At 33.6% G+C, this 20,199-nt stretch overlaps 1 protein-coding gene across 1 annotated transcript; it reads right to left on the minus strand.

Moving 5' to 3' along the window:
- Positions 1 to 1,491: 1,491 nt before the first annotated feature.
- Positions 1,492 to 19,738, minus strand: LOC115445859 (protein artichoke). The gene is made up of 5 exons (XM_030172338.2): positions 19,514 to 19,738; positions 7,149 to 7,363; positions 3,830 to 6,952; positions 3,457 to 3,749; positions 1,492 to 3,109 (listed from the first exon to the last, which is right to left on the minus strand). Exons 2-5 carry the CDS (start codon positions 7,297 to 7,299, stop codon positions 2,534 to 2,536), a joined length of 4,143 nt encoding a protein of 1,380 aa, XP_030028198.2. The 5' UTR covers positions 7,300 to 7,363; positions 19,514 to 19,738; the 3' UTR covers positions 1,492 to 2,533.
- Between the last annotated feature and the right edge of the window lie 461 nt (positions 19,739 to 20,199).

Raw genomic sequence — 20,199 nt, forward strand, 5'->3', positions numbered from 1 at the left:
GGTGCAGAACTAATTGGAAGAAAGCTTCAGCAAGAAGACGGCTGAACTAGAAGCGCAGCTACAGTCTGGAAGTTCCTCCAAAGTCCAAATAATACCTATCGTATCTGTATTAAATAACATGACAGGGGCCTTATTCTCTATCCCGTACGTTATTTTGACAGTGCGTAACAAGCACGTAACACTACGCATCATGTTTAGGACTATAGAAATTTGGCTTACAGAATACCATTCCACGCACATTTCTCGAAGATAACATGACACGGCCGCGTTACGCGTTTACACTATCATACAGAATAAGGGCCCAGGGCGGATTGTCATTTAAATACCTGTTACGTTATATACCGAGACCTTAAATTATTTATTAATTTAATAAATTAATAATTAATAATAAATAATATCAGCCCTGTATTATATACCGTTCCACAGTTGGGCACGGGCCTCCTCTACTACTGAGAGGGATTAGGCGTTAGTCCAACACGCTGGCCTAGTGCGGATTGGTAGACTTCACACACCTTCGAAAATTCCTGTAGAGAGTTTCTCAGGTATGCAGGTTTCCTCACGATGTTTTCCTTCACGGTTAAAGCAAGCGATAATCCACAAAGAATACACACATATTTTTTTAGAAAAGTCAGAGGTGTGTTGTTCTTGGGATTTGAACCTGCAGACATTCGTCTCGGCAGTCCGTTCCACAACCAACTAGGCTATCGTCGCTTAACTTAATAATTTAATAAATATAATTTATTTTGTAATGGAAACTTTTACTGTCGCTTATAATAATCAGTGTTCTTTTAACAATAATAACAAAATTTTCTCGTTAAGAAGATATATACGCGTTTATGTAAAATATGCATACTTACGCTTGACCTGAGTCCTGAAGTGAATGTTCCAGTGTCAACTACTTTAACAGTATGTGATTGTAGCGCGATTAGTGTTCAATATAGAACTCCCAACAATACTCATGTATATAATTTCAAATTCATTACTCATAAAACTTCACATGTTTAAACGTGTACCTATCAAGCTCGTATGTAACCCTAGTTATGTAAGTGTATCTAACACTAGTTTCATAATTATTTTTTGCCTTCTTGTTATAATTATTGTCCAAAAAATTTTTTTTACGTCGCAAATTGTAATTTATAAAAAAAAATTGTATGGTATATATTTTTTTATTTAAAATAAATATTACTTGGTGATTGTATCGTTCAATAATTAGACTGTGAGGCATGGATTTAGAAAAACAACCGAATATCCAAAATAACAAAATTTTAAATTTGTATCATGTTTCTGCCATGAATTGAAGTGCTACTACTCTACTATATTGCAAAATATTATAACGAAAAATTCTGTTCACCTTTTGTTTTATTATGAGGTCATTTACTGCATACTTTATGGCACCAAGTCAAAGTGTTTTATCAAAGTGTCGGCAATGATTATGTTTTAGATAACCTTTGTTGTTCGGTTATCGTCGCAGGACAACAACATAAAAGATTGTTAAGTTTTATTTTTTATTACCAACGCTACAGTCTTTACAATAATGTCAAATGGATTGCGATGAATTTAAAACACATATGAACAGAAATTGGTACATTCATTACTTATACTAAAATGACTGATATTCGTTTCCTTAATACACAATTAGTTTTACATTATATAAATGTCTTGGAGTATAAACATTTGTTACTTTCTACACCGTATAAGATGTATGATGATCGATTCTTATACCAAGTTTGCAATACTTTAGAATAATTTACAAAACATACAATTACATATTAATCTAAAAATGTACAAGTAATTCTATGATAATCACAATAGAATGTTTATCCTTGTATAAACAAGTAGTAACGTTAAACGTCTCAACAAACTTTAAACAAAACAAATACGTTTTTGTAACTCCACATATATCATTCAATTACAACCATATCTTTATGAATAAGAGAAGTTTCTCTATTTGCAGAACCCTATTCAATGATAGACGCTTAAAGAATACTTAACTTAATACAATTTATACTCAGTTCTTTTAGACCGAATTTAACAAAGTTCTTAAGAAATGTTTGTATTGTGTAGGATCCTTGAACGTGAGAAAAATATTCTGGCTGTCCTGAGAACAATCATTCGTTAGTACGTTACCTAATGTTCGGCTAAATATATTCCGCTATAACATTAAGTATATATATTTGAATAAATAAATATTATAATATTTTAATAAACAATTTTATGTTATAATATATGGATTAAAACAACCCAGACATTTTTGTGCGAAGATATCGAAATGAAACTCATTTTACGCAAAAAATATTTCATGACATGAAACTTTTCCGATTATCGCACATTTCGTTATTGATAACTCATAGTTATAATAATTCATTTCAGTCTGCCAAACTTCCCAAAAAGTTTCCAAGACGATGACGGTATAAAAGGCTCCGTCCCAACATGAGTGGCATCTTATTCATACGGGAATCAAATTGGAAAAATCCGATCCCTTACCGCTTTATGTTTGCAAGTTAAACCACGTGTATGGAAGGTAGATTATCGCTCACTCGTGTTCGCATTGTGGCTTCGTTTTATCTGTAATGGTATTTATGTCCATGTCCGTGGTTTGTACTTCCACGTTGGGCGTATTAAAATTATCATACGAAATATACTGAGGCGCCTGTTGTACTTCGGCTTTAGCTACCACTTCACGTTTTTTAGTTTTTATGTACCCTAAAGCCGACACTAACACCACAAACACTATAAATCCGATACAACATCCGACGACTAAGCTTAGCCGCCTTGTCAATATGTCAGCAATCCCCATGTATGTGTTAGAGAACGGGCTATCTATAGCTGCTCCGAATATTTCTATAGTTCTCACACTAGCACATTTGCTTGTCATTGAATCGTTCATGTACGATCGTAGGTGGTTCATTATTTGCTCGTCTCCGTATATGCTATTCGTGTTAGTATTCTCTGGTAGAGGTGCAATTCTGGCATCAGGCACGGAAGAGCCTGACGATGCTAACACTCCGAAGTTTCCGACAGCAAGAACACAAATGGTGTACCTCGATCCTGGTGTCAAATGATTTAGCCTCGTTGACCTCGCGGTGGCATTCAGTATTTTTCCTCGTATCTGTGGAATATAACAGAGTTAGTAACTGTAATAGATGGCCTGGGTTTTTGTGAAACGTGCAGTCATGTCATTCATTCTACGTATCGAATGGTAAAAATTTTGTGGGTATGAAGCATTGTTACAAAGGGAAGATTTAAAAGGATTCACAGTACAACCGAACATCCACGGACGAGAAACATAAATATTTTTTATGGACCATTGAAGTGATGCACAGCCTTTGTATTCAAATGTTTGTTGTAATGGTTACCGCGCGCATTTTATACAACATTTTACTCTAAATTATAGGTTTTCTGTGCTGCACAGGTACTTCCGATAACAAACCGCTACACGCTAAGTTTATCGCTTACCGTATTTGAATTTTGTTCAGGGAAATATGCCACTTGGTAGCCGTATAGTCCAGATTGGTTCCGACTCTGCCAAGATACGATGACGGAGTACGTTTGTATGTCTTGTATAGCCACTCGTACAATTACTGGTACATCGCAGAGTTTCTGTGGTTGTAATTGTATAAATACACTTCCATGAAGCTCTTCTGGATGATCACATCGTAGATTGCTTGTCCCCTTTTTCACTATTTTGTTATGATCCAACATCCATCGCCAGACGTCTTGAGACTCGCAATTACATGTTAAAGGATTTTCTGAAAATATTATTTGGTTATAACAGGTTCACTTATTGAGAGCAAATTTCAATATACAATAAAATTGTCCTCATGCTTACCGTCTAAATTTAAAGTTTTAATTTGCGATTCCAGTGATGTTAATAATTTCATTTGGATTACTTCGAAGTAATTGTGACTTAGATCTATAAACGATATTTTGTTCAAGTTTTTGAATGCGTCTGAAGATACCGCTGACAGCCAATTTCCATTCAAATATAATTCTGTCAAGCTTTGGAGACCACGAAATATATCTCTATTGATTCTTGTTATGTGGTTGTAGGAGATATCCAATTTTTGCAAACTCTGTAAGTCTGATGTGAACTCTTCTAATTCTCTGATTGCATTTTGGGAAATGTTTAAAAAGCGTGTTGAATATAATCCTTGAAGTCTTTCTCGTGGAATATTTTCTAATTTATTTTGACTTAAATCGAGGATTTCTAAGTTATGTAATTTCAAGAAAGCTCCGGGCGATAAACGAATTATGGAGTTTTGACTAAGCAATAATCTTTTAAGAGACGGAAAATTCTCGAAATCTTTGCTTGTAATAATGGTTAGGTTTGTATCTGTAACAACCAATTCCTCTAAAAGGGGAAAGAGTTTCGATGGATATGTTTGCAACAATTGCACTAAGGAGTTAGACGATAGGTTAAGCGTTGTTAAAGCGGGAAGAACCGCTTCTGACAGACCATTACTAGGAATATACTTGAAAAGGTTATGGGACAAATCTATTTCTTTCAGTCCCAATGAATGTTGGAAAAAGTTCGGAGGAAGAACTGTCAGTAAGTTTTTACTTAAATTTAAAGTAAGGAGATTTTTCAAGGCAGGAGAATTGAATCCGTTTAACATAGAAATCCGATTGTTACATAAGTTTAACGTTCTTAGGTTTTGTAAACCAATGAATTTAAAGAAATCTACACTATGCAGTTGATTGTGACATAAGTCTAAAATTTCCATTGATGTGACATTGAACAAAGCAACATGTGGAAAATCCGTGAAATTGTTTCCACTCAAATTCAATTCCTGCAATATTGTTGTGTACGCAAACACATCTTTATGTAGATCTCTTAAATTGTTGGAAGCTAAATTAATACGTAATAGATTCTGATTCTTTATAAAAATTGTCGGAGGTAACTGAGATATGTTCGACATTTCTAGCGAAAGAGTCTGGAGCGACGGTAGATGCGAAAAGGTCTTATTCTCTAATAAAGTAAAATTGTTCCTGGCTATCGTCATTGACTTAAGGCCAGGTATCTGAATTTGAGTGATTTCCCGCGAGGTCAAAACATTATCGTTAATCTCTAAGTGGCTGAGGTTCGGCAAACTTTTAAGGGAATCAGCTTCAATGGTCGAAATGAAGTTCTTATTTAGGCGGAGTTGTTTGATGGGCAGGGAGGAAATGTCAAAATCAAATATGACTATTTCATTTTGTGATAAATCAAGGACTTTTAACTTGGCCAGATATTGGAAAGTGTCTTTTGCAACCTGATTTATAGTATTGCATTGTAAATACAGTTCTTCTAATGTTAAGAGCTTAAAAAATGTTTCATTACTTAGTTTTATAAGCTTGTTATTACTTATATCTAGGAATTTTATCTTTTTTAAATGCATAAAAGTTCTATTTTCTATATGTACAATGCTATTATTTTTCAGATACAGCCTTTGTATGTTTAACAAATCGTTAAACAAATTAGATGTTAATACTTTAATGTTATTTTGGCTTAGCCACATTATTTGCACATTAATTTGCCCACGCAGAGAGCTGTTTTTCAATAAAGATAAATAATTTGCAGCCAATTGTATAGAAACTAATGAAGAATTTCTATTCGGAAATACGTCTCCGATAGTAGTCAAACGATTACCTTGCAAATTAATGTGCTGTAAACTTTTAAGAGTAATAAATGCATGAGAATCTATATTTTGAATCATATTATTCTGCAAATGTAGCTCTAAAAGTCCAGGCAAGGGGCTGAATACGTTTCTTTTTACATGACTTAATTTATTATTTTGTAAACGAATTTCTCTTAGTTCCACAAGTTTGTCGAATACCAACTCGTCTAATTCGTTAATTTCATTATTATCTAAACTTAAAGTAACTAATTTACGATTAGACTGAAAAATACTACGTGGAAGAATTTTCAAAAAATTTGTTCCCATATGTAGTTGAGTTAAATTTTTCAACGAGATAAAACAATTTGGATGTAATCTTTGGACACCATTATGTTCTAGATTAAGAACTGTTAAACTGACTGCATTTTCAAAGGCGTCTTCAGGTATTTCGAGAATATTGTTTTCCGATAGGAATATCTCTGAGAGTTGATGAAGATTTGAGAACACGCCTTTGATGTTATGAAGATGATTATGACTTAAATCTACAGTATGCATGTTTCGATTCTTTTGAAAAATATTCTTAGCCAAATATTTTATTTTATTTTTACTTAAATCCACTGTTTCTAGCTTTTGTAGAGAGAAAAATGCTTCTTCATCAATATTTTCTATTTGGTTGCTATAGAATGTGAGCGTTTTTAATTGGGGCATACTTCGGAACCAGTTTTTCCCTATCGACGTAAAATAATTGGAATTAAGGTCTAATGCCACAAGATTGGGGATCGTGGCATTTATATCGTCGGGTATCAAATTTATCTTGTTCCACGACAACCTCAAATTACTAAGCTTGTTTAATTTCCCCAAAGATTGTAGCGGAAAAATGCTAAGGAAATTTTCTGTCATATCTAATTCGACTAAAGATTCTTCCAGATTGTAAAATGCATTTTCGGAAATATTTGCTATTTTATTGCCTTTTAGATTGAGTTTCTTTAGCTTCAGGTTTCCAAAAGTGTTTGCTTGAATATCTTTGATGTCGTTGAGTTGCAAATCAAGTGACTCAATATTGTACAGTTCAATGATTGATTCATGCGGAATTTTGCTTAATTTACTGGAAATTATACTCAAAGACCCCAGCGAATCACGCAACGACGTAAATGCGTTTGAACTTATTTTGTTTATGTGCGTTTGTGAGATTTGTAAATTGTTTATTTTTGTTTTTGACGGGAACAGTTCTGATTTTAACTCTGTTGTGGAACTTTCTAGGTCATATATCGATAAAGATTGGATTGTTCCTTTTATCTTTGACAGCACATTTTTCACAACACCGGGAGTTGCACTGGGGCATTCCAAAAATAACCCTGAAAATATGAATTATTATTGCACCATTGTAAATTTTATTTCTAATTTAAGAGTTTTCTATAAACTTTGTATAGGTCTCTTTTATTTTTGAATAGTGATTTGCCCGTCGATAAATGAAAGCCAATATAGAAAGATTATTACTGAAGTATACAAAGTTCATCAATAAGGCGCTAAGAAAATTATGTTTATACGTACCTTCTTTGAAGTTATAGCACGGACAAATTGGGTTTTCTGCTAGGCTGGGACACTGCGATTGTTCTTCTCCTTGCAGTATCGGAATATGAATGATGATTAATATGAAATATGCGCCGCATTTCAGGCGGGACAATCGAGTGACAATACCCATAGTGACCCGACGTCATTTCAATGTCATTGTGCATCAGGTGTTCCAGTCAATAGATGTTTTGTTTCTGCACCAACAGAAATGAAAATATTAGAGATGTCCGAGCGAACGGATATATTCTGAAAGAAAATGCATATGAATATTTTCCAATAAAATTCATGAGAACAATAATATAATAATATCGGAATAAAGAGTTTGACGCAAAAACTTTCATTTATAAGCAAAAGGATGTAAGACGTCTCAGGTAATCGCTTGCAGGTCACGCATTTCATTTAACTGTGTTTCTGTTTTGTAAAACAATGTATAAAAATATTTTTGTAACGTATACAATTTATCTCTTCGTAAAGCACGAAGGATAACAATTATTTTTTTTAGCCAGTAAGTTTCTGAAATTCTCCCATCAGTCACACAAATTAATCCCGTCACAACAGTTGACCCTGTACAAATATTTGCGGGTCAAAGACAATTGTCCCGAGGTACAGCCGAGCACGGGACCCTTCATTCTTGGTCGATTTTCGCTCACCGCGTCTCGGAAGTCAAATGTAATTAACCGAATAATACAACTACTCTGCGACGGAAGAAATATCTGTATTTTCTTTATTTGGTCCATTTATCAATTATTGTCTGATATTTGTGCAAAGATTCTTTTTAATAGATATCTAGTGCAAGTATGGGTTTTCCCCGTAAAATAATTCTGTAATATGGGCTACAATTAATTATATCTGTCTGTGTTAGTCGACGAAGAAATGTAATCATATTTTATAGAATGCGATTTAATTGTTACTTCAAATGACAAGTTTGTTACGTTTTTTTAGTATAATAAGGTTATAGCAATAGGTAATTACTAATTACTTTGTCTATTATTCCTTTTCTTTAATGTTATCTCGGGCACGGAGACCTATATTCTTTTGCTCGTCAAGTTTAATTCAAGTAAACTTATAAATTGACTGCCTTGGTGGCACCCAATTGTATTGCGTGGACTATATGACACCCGTTTTAAGGCCCTAGGTTCGAATCCCGGATTGGATAAAAGTGATATAGGGTTTGTATTTTCAGTATCAGCCTAGAGTCTGAAATTTGTTCGGGACTTGGAACACACAGCCGAAAAGTGGGTGTCCTAGTTGCAGCGGCCTACCCCTTCTGGGATTATTTCGTGATGAGTTATAGATTTACCTACATTGAAGTTATACATGCAGGTCTCCACACATAGTTAGATGAATAAACTTTAATGTATTTTTAATTTTTTTTTTTTATACTGTTGGTAGGTCTCTCATATTGAGAGTCCGCCTGGATTGGTACCATCGCAATGTCGACTTCTGCCACCTAGCAGCAGTATGTAGTCACTGTTTGAAGACCATTGTGGCCAGTATAACTACTGGACATAATAAGACTTAACATCTCATGTCTTAGGATGGCAAGCGCAGTGGAATACTAAATAATACTTTGTAATTCAAGGAGTTGGATGGTGTTTCTACTGTTTATTAGCGGTCGTATTGCTTACCATCAGGCGAACGGTAAGATCGTCTCGGCATTCAAAGCAATAAAAAAAAAAATATCGTTTGCCACAACTAACAAATAGTCATTGTGTCCATAAATATATAGACTCTTACTAGTATATATTTCTTGTAGCTAGAACAAAATTAATCAGAAGAGACAATAGGGGGTAAAGGAAAATAGTTTCCGAGTTCTCTCATAACAAAGGCGTAGAAAAAGCGTTTAAGCTGCTTACCAAGAAAAATAGAGACAATTACTGCCAAATGAAAAGCATCTGGATTACTACTTCTGGAATTACTTGGTGTTCTTACGTGAATAAGGTATCGATTCGGTTAAACGAATTATACGTATGTAAGGATGAATATTATGATGAATTGTGTTTCTTGTTGTAGTGTGCGAAACTGTACTACGCAAATGTTGGGTTAGATTTCTGTGCTAATGCAAGCAATGCCATTATTAATGCTTTGTTCGTATAGCTACGGGGAAGAGTTGATATAATAAAGTTGTGTTTATTTTAAACTGATTTAAACAGACAAGGTTACAACAATATTATTTATTGTGTAGATATATAGTTAAAAACCTGTGAAGTAAACATAAAAACATATTATAATGATAATAATATGTGTATCCAATTGGACATGTTCAAATTGTATAACTTTTTTTATAATAAAGTTAATCATAACTTAATTTAAAATTTATTTTAACAATAAATTAAGACGCATGATCGTCGTGTATATATTTTGATTTTTTCCCATTGCACATAAATGTTCGTATGTTTATTTTGACGTACTGCATTATACGAAACATATTGCAACTTTATCATACATAAAATCCACGTTATAATATTATGGGAGCACTATTTTGCTACTCAATAACAAACTAAAACGCAACGGGGAAGAGTTTAAAATTCCTTATCCGTCTGTAACATAAACAATATTTAAAATCCTGTCCTTATTTAGCGTTGGAAAAAATAAGCTTTGCTTCGTTATCTAGATGATACCAAGACGCTTAGTTAGACTTAATTAATGAAGCAAAGTACTAGTAAAATCTTGCAGAAAGAAACTAGATTAAAAATCGATTTGTTCTCGAAACGTTTATTTTAAGACAAAAGGAAAGCTTTGAGAGGGGCAGTGAAAAATAATAAAGTACGAAATTACCTTCTTGGTTGAACTTCTCTCAAAGTAACACCAAGCCAACAACTTTACTATAAAGAAAATATTTCATCGAACGCCCCACTTGCCCGTAGTCGCTATAATTACAACTTGATTAATAGCTTTCTAAATGAATTTTGTATTTTCATAGAACATTTTTGCTTTTGACTTGTATGATATAATTGAATCCTGTATGTTATATATAAATGTATTGTTAATAATTTCTAAGACATTTGTATTTCGTGACACGTTTTAATTTGTTATATTTAAGAACCAGATTTTTAAATTATAATTACAAAGATAAAAAATGTTTGTGGCATTTCTTTAATAACGCTTCATCCATGTTATATTGTAATTTGCTGAATTTGCATATATATAAAAGAAGAAGGAAAATGAAATCTCGCAGCGGGCGATTAAAAGACAAAATTAGATTAAATCATTATTACGTCGCTACAAAGCTGTTAGTCGCGACTTGGAATTAATATTACAGCAATCTGACAGAAGTAGAAGTTGCTATGGGCCCATTCATCATGCGATTATTCTGAAATCACAATATAATTACGCTAATGCCGCGAGCAGCGGGCGATTCATCATTGTTAATGTCTCCTAATTAAATTTTATTGGTCATATATTTCAGAATTATTACTAAATTCGTCAATTTTTATCGTATAATTTTTACGTCATTACTTAAGCAGAGGCGACACTAAGTGGCTAACAGTTCCTTTTAATATCGGCGGAAATTACGAGTATCATCGTAATACCCTAACCATGTTTTTAGTAATATTTTCCATTAAAATTTTTGACGTATTTAAACAATTATCAAAATAAATAAAGCGTAAGAGCATTTAGCGACACACACTCTTTAAAAGCCTACGAATGCGTCTATTCCAACCGCACTATGTGGTAATGTTTACTAAACCGGTTTCGAGATGATATAAGCATAATATATTGTCATTATAATATTCAAGGATTCTTGGTAAACATCTCATATGAACCAAATACAAATGTACATCATTTCGCGGGTGTCTTGTACAGTACACAAAATACAGCGAGCCGATTTCGCGGTATCAAATGAGCCATGTGTTGATGTGTCAGCAAATAAACGGTGCCAACAAGTCTAAGCTGTGCCAAAAGGAAATAACAAAGAAATGTGCTCAATGTAGGCGTTTCTTACTCGAAAACTGCTTAAATACTTAAAATACTTAACAGCGCGAAATTTTGCGACGAGAGTACTGCTTAGATAGCTGTTTTTGATCGACATAATGTTTTAGATTCTTTATTTGTATTGTATTGTATTGATATGTTTGATTATTATAATATGTATGTAATAGTTATATTTTACATTTCCTCCTTTATTATTTATAAAAATTAAGTGTTTAATATGGCTACATTTTCGCTTTTATGGTCTTGTATCTCTGCAACACTTAAAAATGACTTGTAGACAATGAAATTTAGTATTTAGTTCTATTTCTCTGTCGGGTAAATGGAAAGGAAATGACGGAATCCATATGACGAAAATTGGATACAAGAGTCGCGCCTCTGCTTATTCCTCTGGGGATAAGAAGTAAGTTCGTGTATATCTCTCTCTTTCTCTCTGTGTATGTGTGTGTAAAATAAATAAAGATTCCCACAATTCTATTGTGGTAGGACTTCGGCCACATCATTTAGAATGGGGCCATCCGAATTGGAAACACGCACGGTCGTGCAACGTTGCGATTGTTTTGCTCTATTATAATGGGCGCACCCGATCTTGTCGTCCACGTAGTACATACTACATGCTATTAGGCCCAAGCATAAGACAGGGACATTGACTGGGGTCCGTAGTTTCGAAAATTCCATACATCTATATCTGTATTTAATTATGCAGTTTACGTATAAATAGGTCAGTCACTGATTGATTAAGTTAATGAATAGTACGTACAGTGCATTGAGAATTCAATTGCGGATAAAAATAATGATGACTGTTGATAGTTTGAACCTGTTTGCAATATATCTATATAGAAGCTTTTGGAATCAATTAAATAAAGCAGCCAAGCCAGCCAAACCTCTATTATCTAATGACTTTAGAATCCTTTAAAATTCAATATTTTCACACATGACCAGTAGCATTTCCTATTAAGTATATAAATAATCTATCTTAATCTCTATCTCACAAATAAACTTAGATTAAAATTTGGCGATGTAAACAATTCTGTTTTTTTTGTCCTGCTGGACAATAATTATTGCGAAAACATATATAAAAATAAGATACCTCACATAATAAAAAAACTATTTTTGGAATGAGGGATCCGAAAATGGTTGAAGGTCGTGATGAGAATTGAATTTTCAATAACGTATTAAATATATTAAGTCATAATCTCTGCCAACAAGAATGTATAGAAGATGCACATTAACGAAACGTGGACGAGAGATGTTTGTTTAGCGTCTATCAATAGATCTTTGTCTGCATTTTATTACTTACATTCCGATATATATATCATATTTCCATAATTAATGTTGTGTACATGTTCATAATATTTCCATTAGCGATTATTATTTTATTATATTTATATTCTTTATGATTATTTGTGTAAAATCTTACTTCTTAATAAATTGTAAATCCAAAAGAATGTCCAGAAGTTTGGATGTTTGTTAGATACAGTTGCTATAACCGTCTAGATTTGAGTGAAATTTGGCACACAGATAGATCATATTTTTTAGAAAGATGTAGGCCTTTATTATTCCGGAAAACTGTGTCAGTTACATACTGGGAAAGGGGAATCACGTGACAGAAGTTGCAAGAAAAACTCAGGGACTTATAAATTTTTTTTTTGCAAAATACACATGATAAATTTTACTAAAATTACTCTAATGTTGTGTGCATATTATCTAAGATATCTTTAATTACACTAACACAGCATTGAATGCAATTTTTCTCGTGTATGTAATATCCCGTATGTTTTTGTATAGAAATACTCTGAAATAGTATTCACATCTCGAAACGAATTTTGTGAGGGATATATGCAACGCGTTGGACAATGCCTTCACCGCGGATCAGCTACTATTGTTTTATTTTATTCATATTTTGCATGAACTTACGTAGACCATATCCAATTTTTTCTCAGAGTCGTGTTTAAAAATTTGATATATTTTATTTACTGGTTTCAAAAATATTTTCTGGAGTACTTCATATGTTCGTCACTACTATAAAGTATTTTTTCTTTTAAAATTCTTTATTATAATATTGATATCTACGTACATTTTCAATACTAAAGTGCGCATGGTACATACATGTGGTTTAATTTCGTAGAAAGAGATTAGAGGAGCAAAAACTACGTTTGTAGTTCTTTGTTGCCGATATTGTAATTTATATATTTAATAACAGACTTCGTTGCGCTACGGGCTAATAGCATGGAAAATGAGACAACGGATATAATCCGCGCCTAGAGATAGGCATGAGTTCGACAGATAGGTATCTTATCTTACTAATGTTATAAATTTGAAAGTTTGTGAAAATGTTAGGATATTTGCTTGTTACAAATTCAAATTATTACAAATTAGACTTACCTACATAAAAGCTTAAAATTATAATAATACAATTATAGGAGGTTCATTTAAAGTAAACACAAAAATCGCCGAACGGATTGGGTTCAAATTTGGTACAAATATTGGTAGACCCAGGACGTGCTCTATAGGCATTTTTATCCCGGTAATTTGTGCAGGAGTAATTTTTTTTTTTAATGTCTGAAGTACTTTTGGGATTTTCTTTGCGAGGTTCATGCAGGCGAAGCCGTTGGTAACACATAGTGTTAATATATTTAGATTTGACGTAGTGATATCTACAGTACCTAATGCGCGCAAGCCGAAATATCAAATAGTATACATCAGGAATTATACTATTATGTCAATACCACATATAGTGTTAGGTGCGGCGCAGACGCTGTTGCACAAGTTTTTTTGCTATACACACACGATATAAATTTGCGATAATAAGGGCTTTATGTTTCTTGGTTATGCTATTACAATATGTGTTAGTGATAATTGCTTTAAAGAATTTACTAAATTATTAACTAAAGATTATTTTACATACATACATACATACATACATACATACATACATAACATCACGCATTTTATCCCCGAAGGGGTATGCAGAGGCGCAACTAGGGCACCCACTTTTCGCCAAGTATGTTCCGTCCCATGATGTGATAGGGGGCGAGCCTATCGCCATATCGGGCACAAATTCCAGACTCCGGGCTGATACTGAGCAGAAAAACTCAAATATCACTTTGCCCGACCCGGGATTCGAACCCAGGACCTCAGAGCGCTATTGTACCGGACATGTAATACAACTACGCCACCGAGGCAGTCCAGATCAGATTATTTTACAGTTGCTTGAATTAAGTTATTAATCAATCTATAAAGCATTAGTTGACAGTTGTTTAAATTACATAAATAAACTAACCAATTGGATAAATTAAGTAACTGTTATTAAAGTATAGAGCTCCACTAACAAAATAAATAAATGGACGCTCGTAACCAATAGAGCCACAGAGAAGTAAGACGGCAGTAAGACGAAAGCGAGGCGACATAATTATTTACTTTATAACATGATTATGAACACTTTAGTCTGCCTCAGGAAGCTAGTTTATTATGAAATAGGTGTCAGCAAAATAATTGTCAAAATAGAGCTCATGCACTACGGCAGTTAAGTGTGAATTTGAATGCATTATTTGGGTCAACATAATGCTTTGTTCATTTTGGACCACGTTTGAAGTAATTAGAATATTAATTATAATATTTCACCTCATTAAATATGAACGCTTATTCTGTGGTGTCGCTTTATTTTTTCCTTCGAGTGACATTTACAATGGCCCGTAAAGTTGAATACGTTTTTGTATCCGATTGAGTCCACATTCAGAGAGGCGTTTACTTGACAAGTTTTCTATGGAAACGTGCGGAAGTATTCATGCGATAAAGCGCTTTTAGATTTAAGGTGGTGGCCCCACCAACAAGAATCGCTAACCGTTATAGAAGCTATCTATCCAAAATTGATAATACCATAAAAATATAGGTTACTTTTTCCCCTGGAAAATATTTATCTCAGAAAATCTTTTTCATGCATGCGGAGCCTCTGGCAAAAGCTAGGAGCCATAAAATAAGAATTTGCTTATTGTTATATTTTTATATACAATTAGTCCCAGTATAATTAAGAGGTAGTAAATAAAGCGGTTATTAATAGGTTTGCGTTAGTCCTTCGTCGGGTCATGAAAAGATGATTACATTGACAAATGGGTTGACCCGCCCGACTGAGGTGACTAATCTACTAAAGGATGTTGTCATATTAATTGTCGCCTTTATCAATGCTTAAATAACTTCCATGAATGCCTCCTACTAGCGAAATGGTAATCTTTTCTATTATTTAACGTTTTTGATTATGAAGAAGAAAACGCGTAGCGAAAAAATGACAGTTTAGTCTTAGTATTCCTTTACATTTTTAAAATGGTAAAATTAATTTACATGCATCATGCCTTTATCTCCTTTGAAGGGTGACAGAAATGTACCACATCCAGGAATTAAGATATATTAATTACTTTTATGTGAACACATAAATTGTGATTTTCCTTTTTATTGTCGTAGGTAGATATTCTATCGATATAATTGTAAATGAGCAAGTAAAAACTAATTCTAAAGTTGACACAGAGGCAACAAAGTAAAACTCAGGGTAAAGTACACATCAGAGTAGATTATATAACATAACAATGTAGCATAAACTGTACATTCCAATATACAAAGTCAAAGTACAATGTACGACGCGAGATAGGCGCGCAAAACGGATTTGAGGCAAAAGTCACGTCTGAATTTCTGTTTTAAGCCATGATACGTGTTAAGTTACCTGTTCAAAATTACGATAGAAACACAAGGGATACGATATTAAAGCATTTTTTAAAATACTATTTATTTATACAGTTTCATCAAAATAAACTGCCCATGCAAAGGAATGCGTGGGTGGATATTATAAAAATAAAAAAGGCTGTTATACCTTAAAATCTACCTACGAAAATAAACCCACGCCCGATATAGACTTCACTAAAATTATAATATTTTTGTCACTTTCATTTTATATATAAATGAGAGTGACAAAATTATTTCATAGGTTATTCTTAACTGTGTCGAACTTCGTGCGGAAAATTTCCCTAAGGGATGCTCGACTTTATAAACCCGATAACGATATTTTAAAGTTATTTATTACCCGAATTACATCCGACATGACAAAACCCATTAACGTGAATAGGTATTGATAAAAATGTCTGAGTTTTTCTTGTTTACGATGGAAAAGAAAAAAATAACACGTATCCCCTTTGAAGTCGCAGGCCACTCGTACTCAGGTAGGAATACGTGTTCCACGTATTTTTACCGCAGTAAAACATTTTTCTTTGCTCTCTCGTTGAAACCCCAAAACCATTAAAGGGACCTCGAACGGGTTCAGCATCTGAGCCACGGCAAAAACAGAGAAGATAACGCCACTTTCGCTTTTATTACGCCTTTTTAACACTTTTATAAAATTAGAAAAACTTTTTAGTTGTATAAAATATTTCGGTAATTTTTGTGTTATCGCTACCTTTGTTGAAGATAGGATTTGGAATCTGGTATATTTTATAGTTTAAAGCAACATTTTAGCATATTTGTACAGTAAGTATAATATTAAATTTAAATTGTATATAATATATTTCGTATTAAATATCAAGTAACCGCACAGGGAATTTAAACGATGGATTAGGAAGTCATTCTATGTAGGAGGTGTTTATAAAGAATTCTGTAGGTACGTGAAGTCAACAAACCTGTATTGGGCCAGCGCGGTGGACGCAAGCTCTAGCCCTCTCATTAGGAACTATGTCTATTCTAATACTGGGTTAGTATAATACAGACTAATCCAAATCAAAACTTGATATTCTTAGTTCCCCTAAATACAAGAGCCCATTATAATAATGCGCTTAAATAAAGATTCGGGTAAAATATAGAATAAACTTCAACTAAAATTAAACATCATTTAGCTTATCATGTCGCAGTCTGTTGGAACTGAAACGTAGGCTGATCCTGAAACCCGTCACATACGTAGTCCACTATGGCGGGTTTTATTTTTTAACAGCTTGTGTACGATGGTCGCTATCCGGGCGGATATAAAATATATCCTACCACCAGCAACCACACGTCAATAAGTTTTAGCTTTGTAGTTTACGAACGTTGCCTTTAAATATTGCAGCGAAATCGCCATTTTTTCAAATATAAATACTCGAAACTCAAACCCAGTAACATTTTCCGGTACAATGTTTCATTAAATATTAGTTGCAGTTTCAAAGTGATACTATGAAGCATAAAGTCAACTTGCTACAGAAAATGCAGTTCACTTTATTAAATATATTCGTGTAGTGGTCTCTATTCTCAACGTAGCTGATACTTAACTTTTATTGAAAATGAACGTTAAAAAACATTTTCCTCTCCATAAATAATTATGAGAATATAATTAGAGGAAATTTAATATTCTATGAAACACAGACATTACTGATACATTTATATTGTTTATCTCTATTTGAAATTTTGTTTGTAGATTTGTGGTTACCGGGAAATGTGTTTCATTTTATTACAGAAAGCTGCATAAAATTTACATGTATCATAGACATGTATAATTGTTGTGTATTTTTTTTATTTGTTCCACGAAGCAGCCGGCACAAAGACAGAAGAGAAATGGAGCAAATTGAAGCAATAATTTACAGGATTATTTGCGTTTTCGTAGACAACTATTTTGGTTGTTAGACGCAAATTGAAGAAGAGTTTCAATGTTGCTATATAAAACGGTTACTGGAAAATATTTATTGTCCTTTAAAGCTTTAATATTTTATGTTCTAGCGTTTTATTGAAGAATGAATTTTAAAATAACATTTTTGATATGTACAATACGTTTTAGTTAGTTTTGAAAACTAATATCTCACAAGTTTCAAGTATTGAAGTATAAATAGTTTCTGTGGCTTTGCCCGCGTGAATGACTCGTCTTAAGTCCATGTTTAAAAGTCCCACTGGAAATTTTATCGGTATAAAAAAAGCCTTAAAGAAATTTTCTAACCACACCGTTTCCTACTATGAATATGTCAAGCAAAAAGACATTCTTTATATTGAAAGGATGAGTCTCATATTTTCAATACAAATAATATTTTTTCACCTGACACCGTCATAGTATGAAACTGTGTAATGTGCAGACACCTTGATACCAAACCAGGAATTGGTTTATCTGCATGCAAAATTCAATCCAAATATAGCTAGTAGTTTATGCTTCTTACTTTTGTGAAATGGCCAAAGATTTTACGTATTTGTTATATTAGTAAAACAAATACGTAAAATGTTTACGTACCTACGTACGCGTAGTAACGTGTTTTGGGTTTTATATACTCCAAATATATACTAACGATTTACAAAATATCACAATTGCTGTAATTATAATAGTAGCATAAAAATATATCGAGAAATGTTTGTTAATTTTAAACACAAATACAAAAGTATAAAAGCAAAATTTGTAAATTAATATAATTTACTTTCAGTCAACGGCAATATAAATTTGTGAAAACCTTCATACAGTGCCGTATTTCAGTTATATTAAATGTCAACTGATATTAACTGAAACTAAGGAAACTTAATTGCAATGTATTTTATTGTACTGACATTTTAACGTATTTTTTGTTGTTGGTCACAATTTTGCATCCTGTTTCCAGAGCAAACAAATGGTGCTTATCTGTCTCTCTCGAGATACGAGCGCTGACGAGTGTCGGGTGTCAAAGCTTGTCATTTGAACCACCGTGTGGGATTTTTTGGGGTTAAATGTTTTCGTGTGCATTTCAGTTTTATCAGCAGTTACTGTTATCTAAAATGTACAGTTTTCCGATGATCGTTTAAACTAATAGTGATTTTATCAGATAGGTTGACATTTTATTGGAAAATAGATCAATCTTGTTTTTTATCTGTCTAAAAAATATGCAACTTAATTCATCTAGTACCATAACATAACGTATAATGAACTGCATAATTTACTCGGCTAGCGATAGTTTATTTTAAAGCTCATACACTTCCGTACGCATGTTGCGACATAACCGAGTTCATTATGTCAGTTCAGAAATAGATGGCATAAAGTTTATGTTCTTTTTATTCGGGACACAGATAATTTATTTTGTTAATCGTTTCAATTTTTCCGGTCCCAAGCGCTGCTTTATTAAAAACATTGTCCATTTGTTGGCCTCGTTACTCTTTTTGTTTTCATTTTTGAAGGAATTGTTTTATATTCATTCGTGAATGGAATTATTAAAAGCATTTTGTATGCAAAGATTTTTTAATTATGGATGTTCGTTTTTTTTGCCGAGCAAAAATAAAACTTGTCGACGAAGTCCGTCGGAGTTTAGCTTTGAGAAACTTTTGCTAAATACCGAACAGAAACTTTGTCAGATTCAATTTGGCCTAATTTTCGGCCGAAAGGTTAGTTTAAAAAGGACTCATTTGCAAAGAAAAAACAAACAAAAATTATCACATAGTACTTCAACTCAACTCACTCTATTTCGCAAGTTTCAAGTTATCTCAATATCCATAGTTTTGATGAAACACAAAATCCTTTGAGATCCAATCAGCAATCAAACAAATCGGCTTTGCGAATAAACACAGAACTGAGACGGGATCGCGGTTCACGAGACGAGTTCGTCACAGTGTCGGAGTACAGATATGTGAGCGGCGGCCGGGAGCGACTGGCGTGTCCCGTCTCCCGTAGCTGACTGGAGCAGGGATCTCGCCGGAGTCTGCGTAATAGAGCGGCATCCCTACAGATTGCTATATGGGAATAAACGCTAATAAATTACGAACATCGTACACGCGTAAGGCGAACGGGACCGTGTTCTTGATTAGTTTGAAGTCAGCCGCTAATGTGTTAGACATGCACACTACCAAGCCAACCGTAAATGTACATTCGTCGAATTAGTCCGTTGAAAGGTTTACGTTTGATTCTTATTTTGTTAGGTGTGAAAGGCGAGGGTGTATCGTTAACAACGGCTATTTAGAGGCGAGAAGCCGGTATTTCTAGTGATCCTTCGACCGTCCGTTTCGATAGTATACTGGGGAGACCAACCTGGAATCCATTTAATAGCTCCGGCGGTTTAACAGGTGACTTGTTCAATGGACAGCCGCATAATGGGGAGACTAAACATCGTATAGCTATGAATATATATCGTATGCATTATGTCTGTCC

The sequence above is a fragment of the Manduca sexta genome, chromosome 20 (assembly GCF_014839805.1).
Source record: "Manduca sexta isolate Smith_Timp_Sample1 chromosome 20, JHU_Msex_v1.0, whole genome shotgun sequence".
Lineage (NCBI taxonomy): Eukaryota > Metazoa > Arthropoda > Insecta > Lepidoptera > Sphingidae > Manduca > Manduca sexta.

Excerpts from the sequence above, each read along its gene's own strand:
- LOC115445859 (XM_030172338.2), bottom strand. The coding sequence starts at position 7,299 with ATGGGTATTGTCACTCGATTGTCCCGCCTGAAATGCGGCGCATATTTC. Across the intron at positions 6,953-7,148 it reads GTGCTATAACTTCAAAGAAG|GGTTATTTTTGGAATGCCCC; the intron begins GTACGTATAAAC and ends TCATATTTTCAG. Across the intron at positions 3,750-3,829 it reads TAAAACTTTAAATTTAGACG|AAAATCCTTTAACATGTAAT; the intron begins GTAAGCATGAGG and ends TAATATTTTCAG.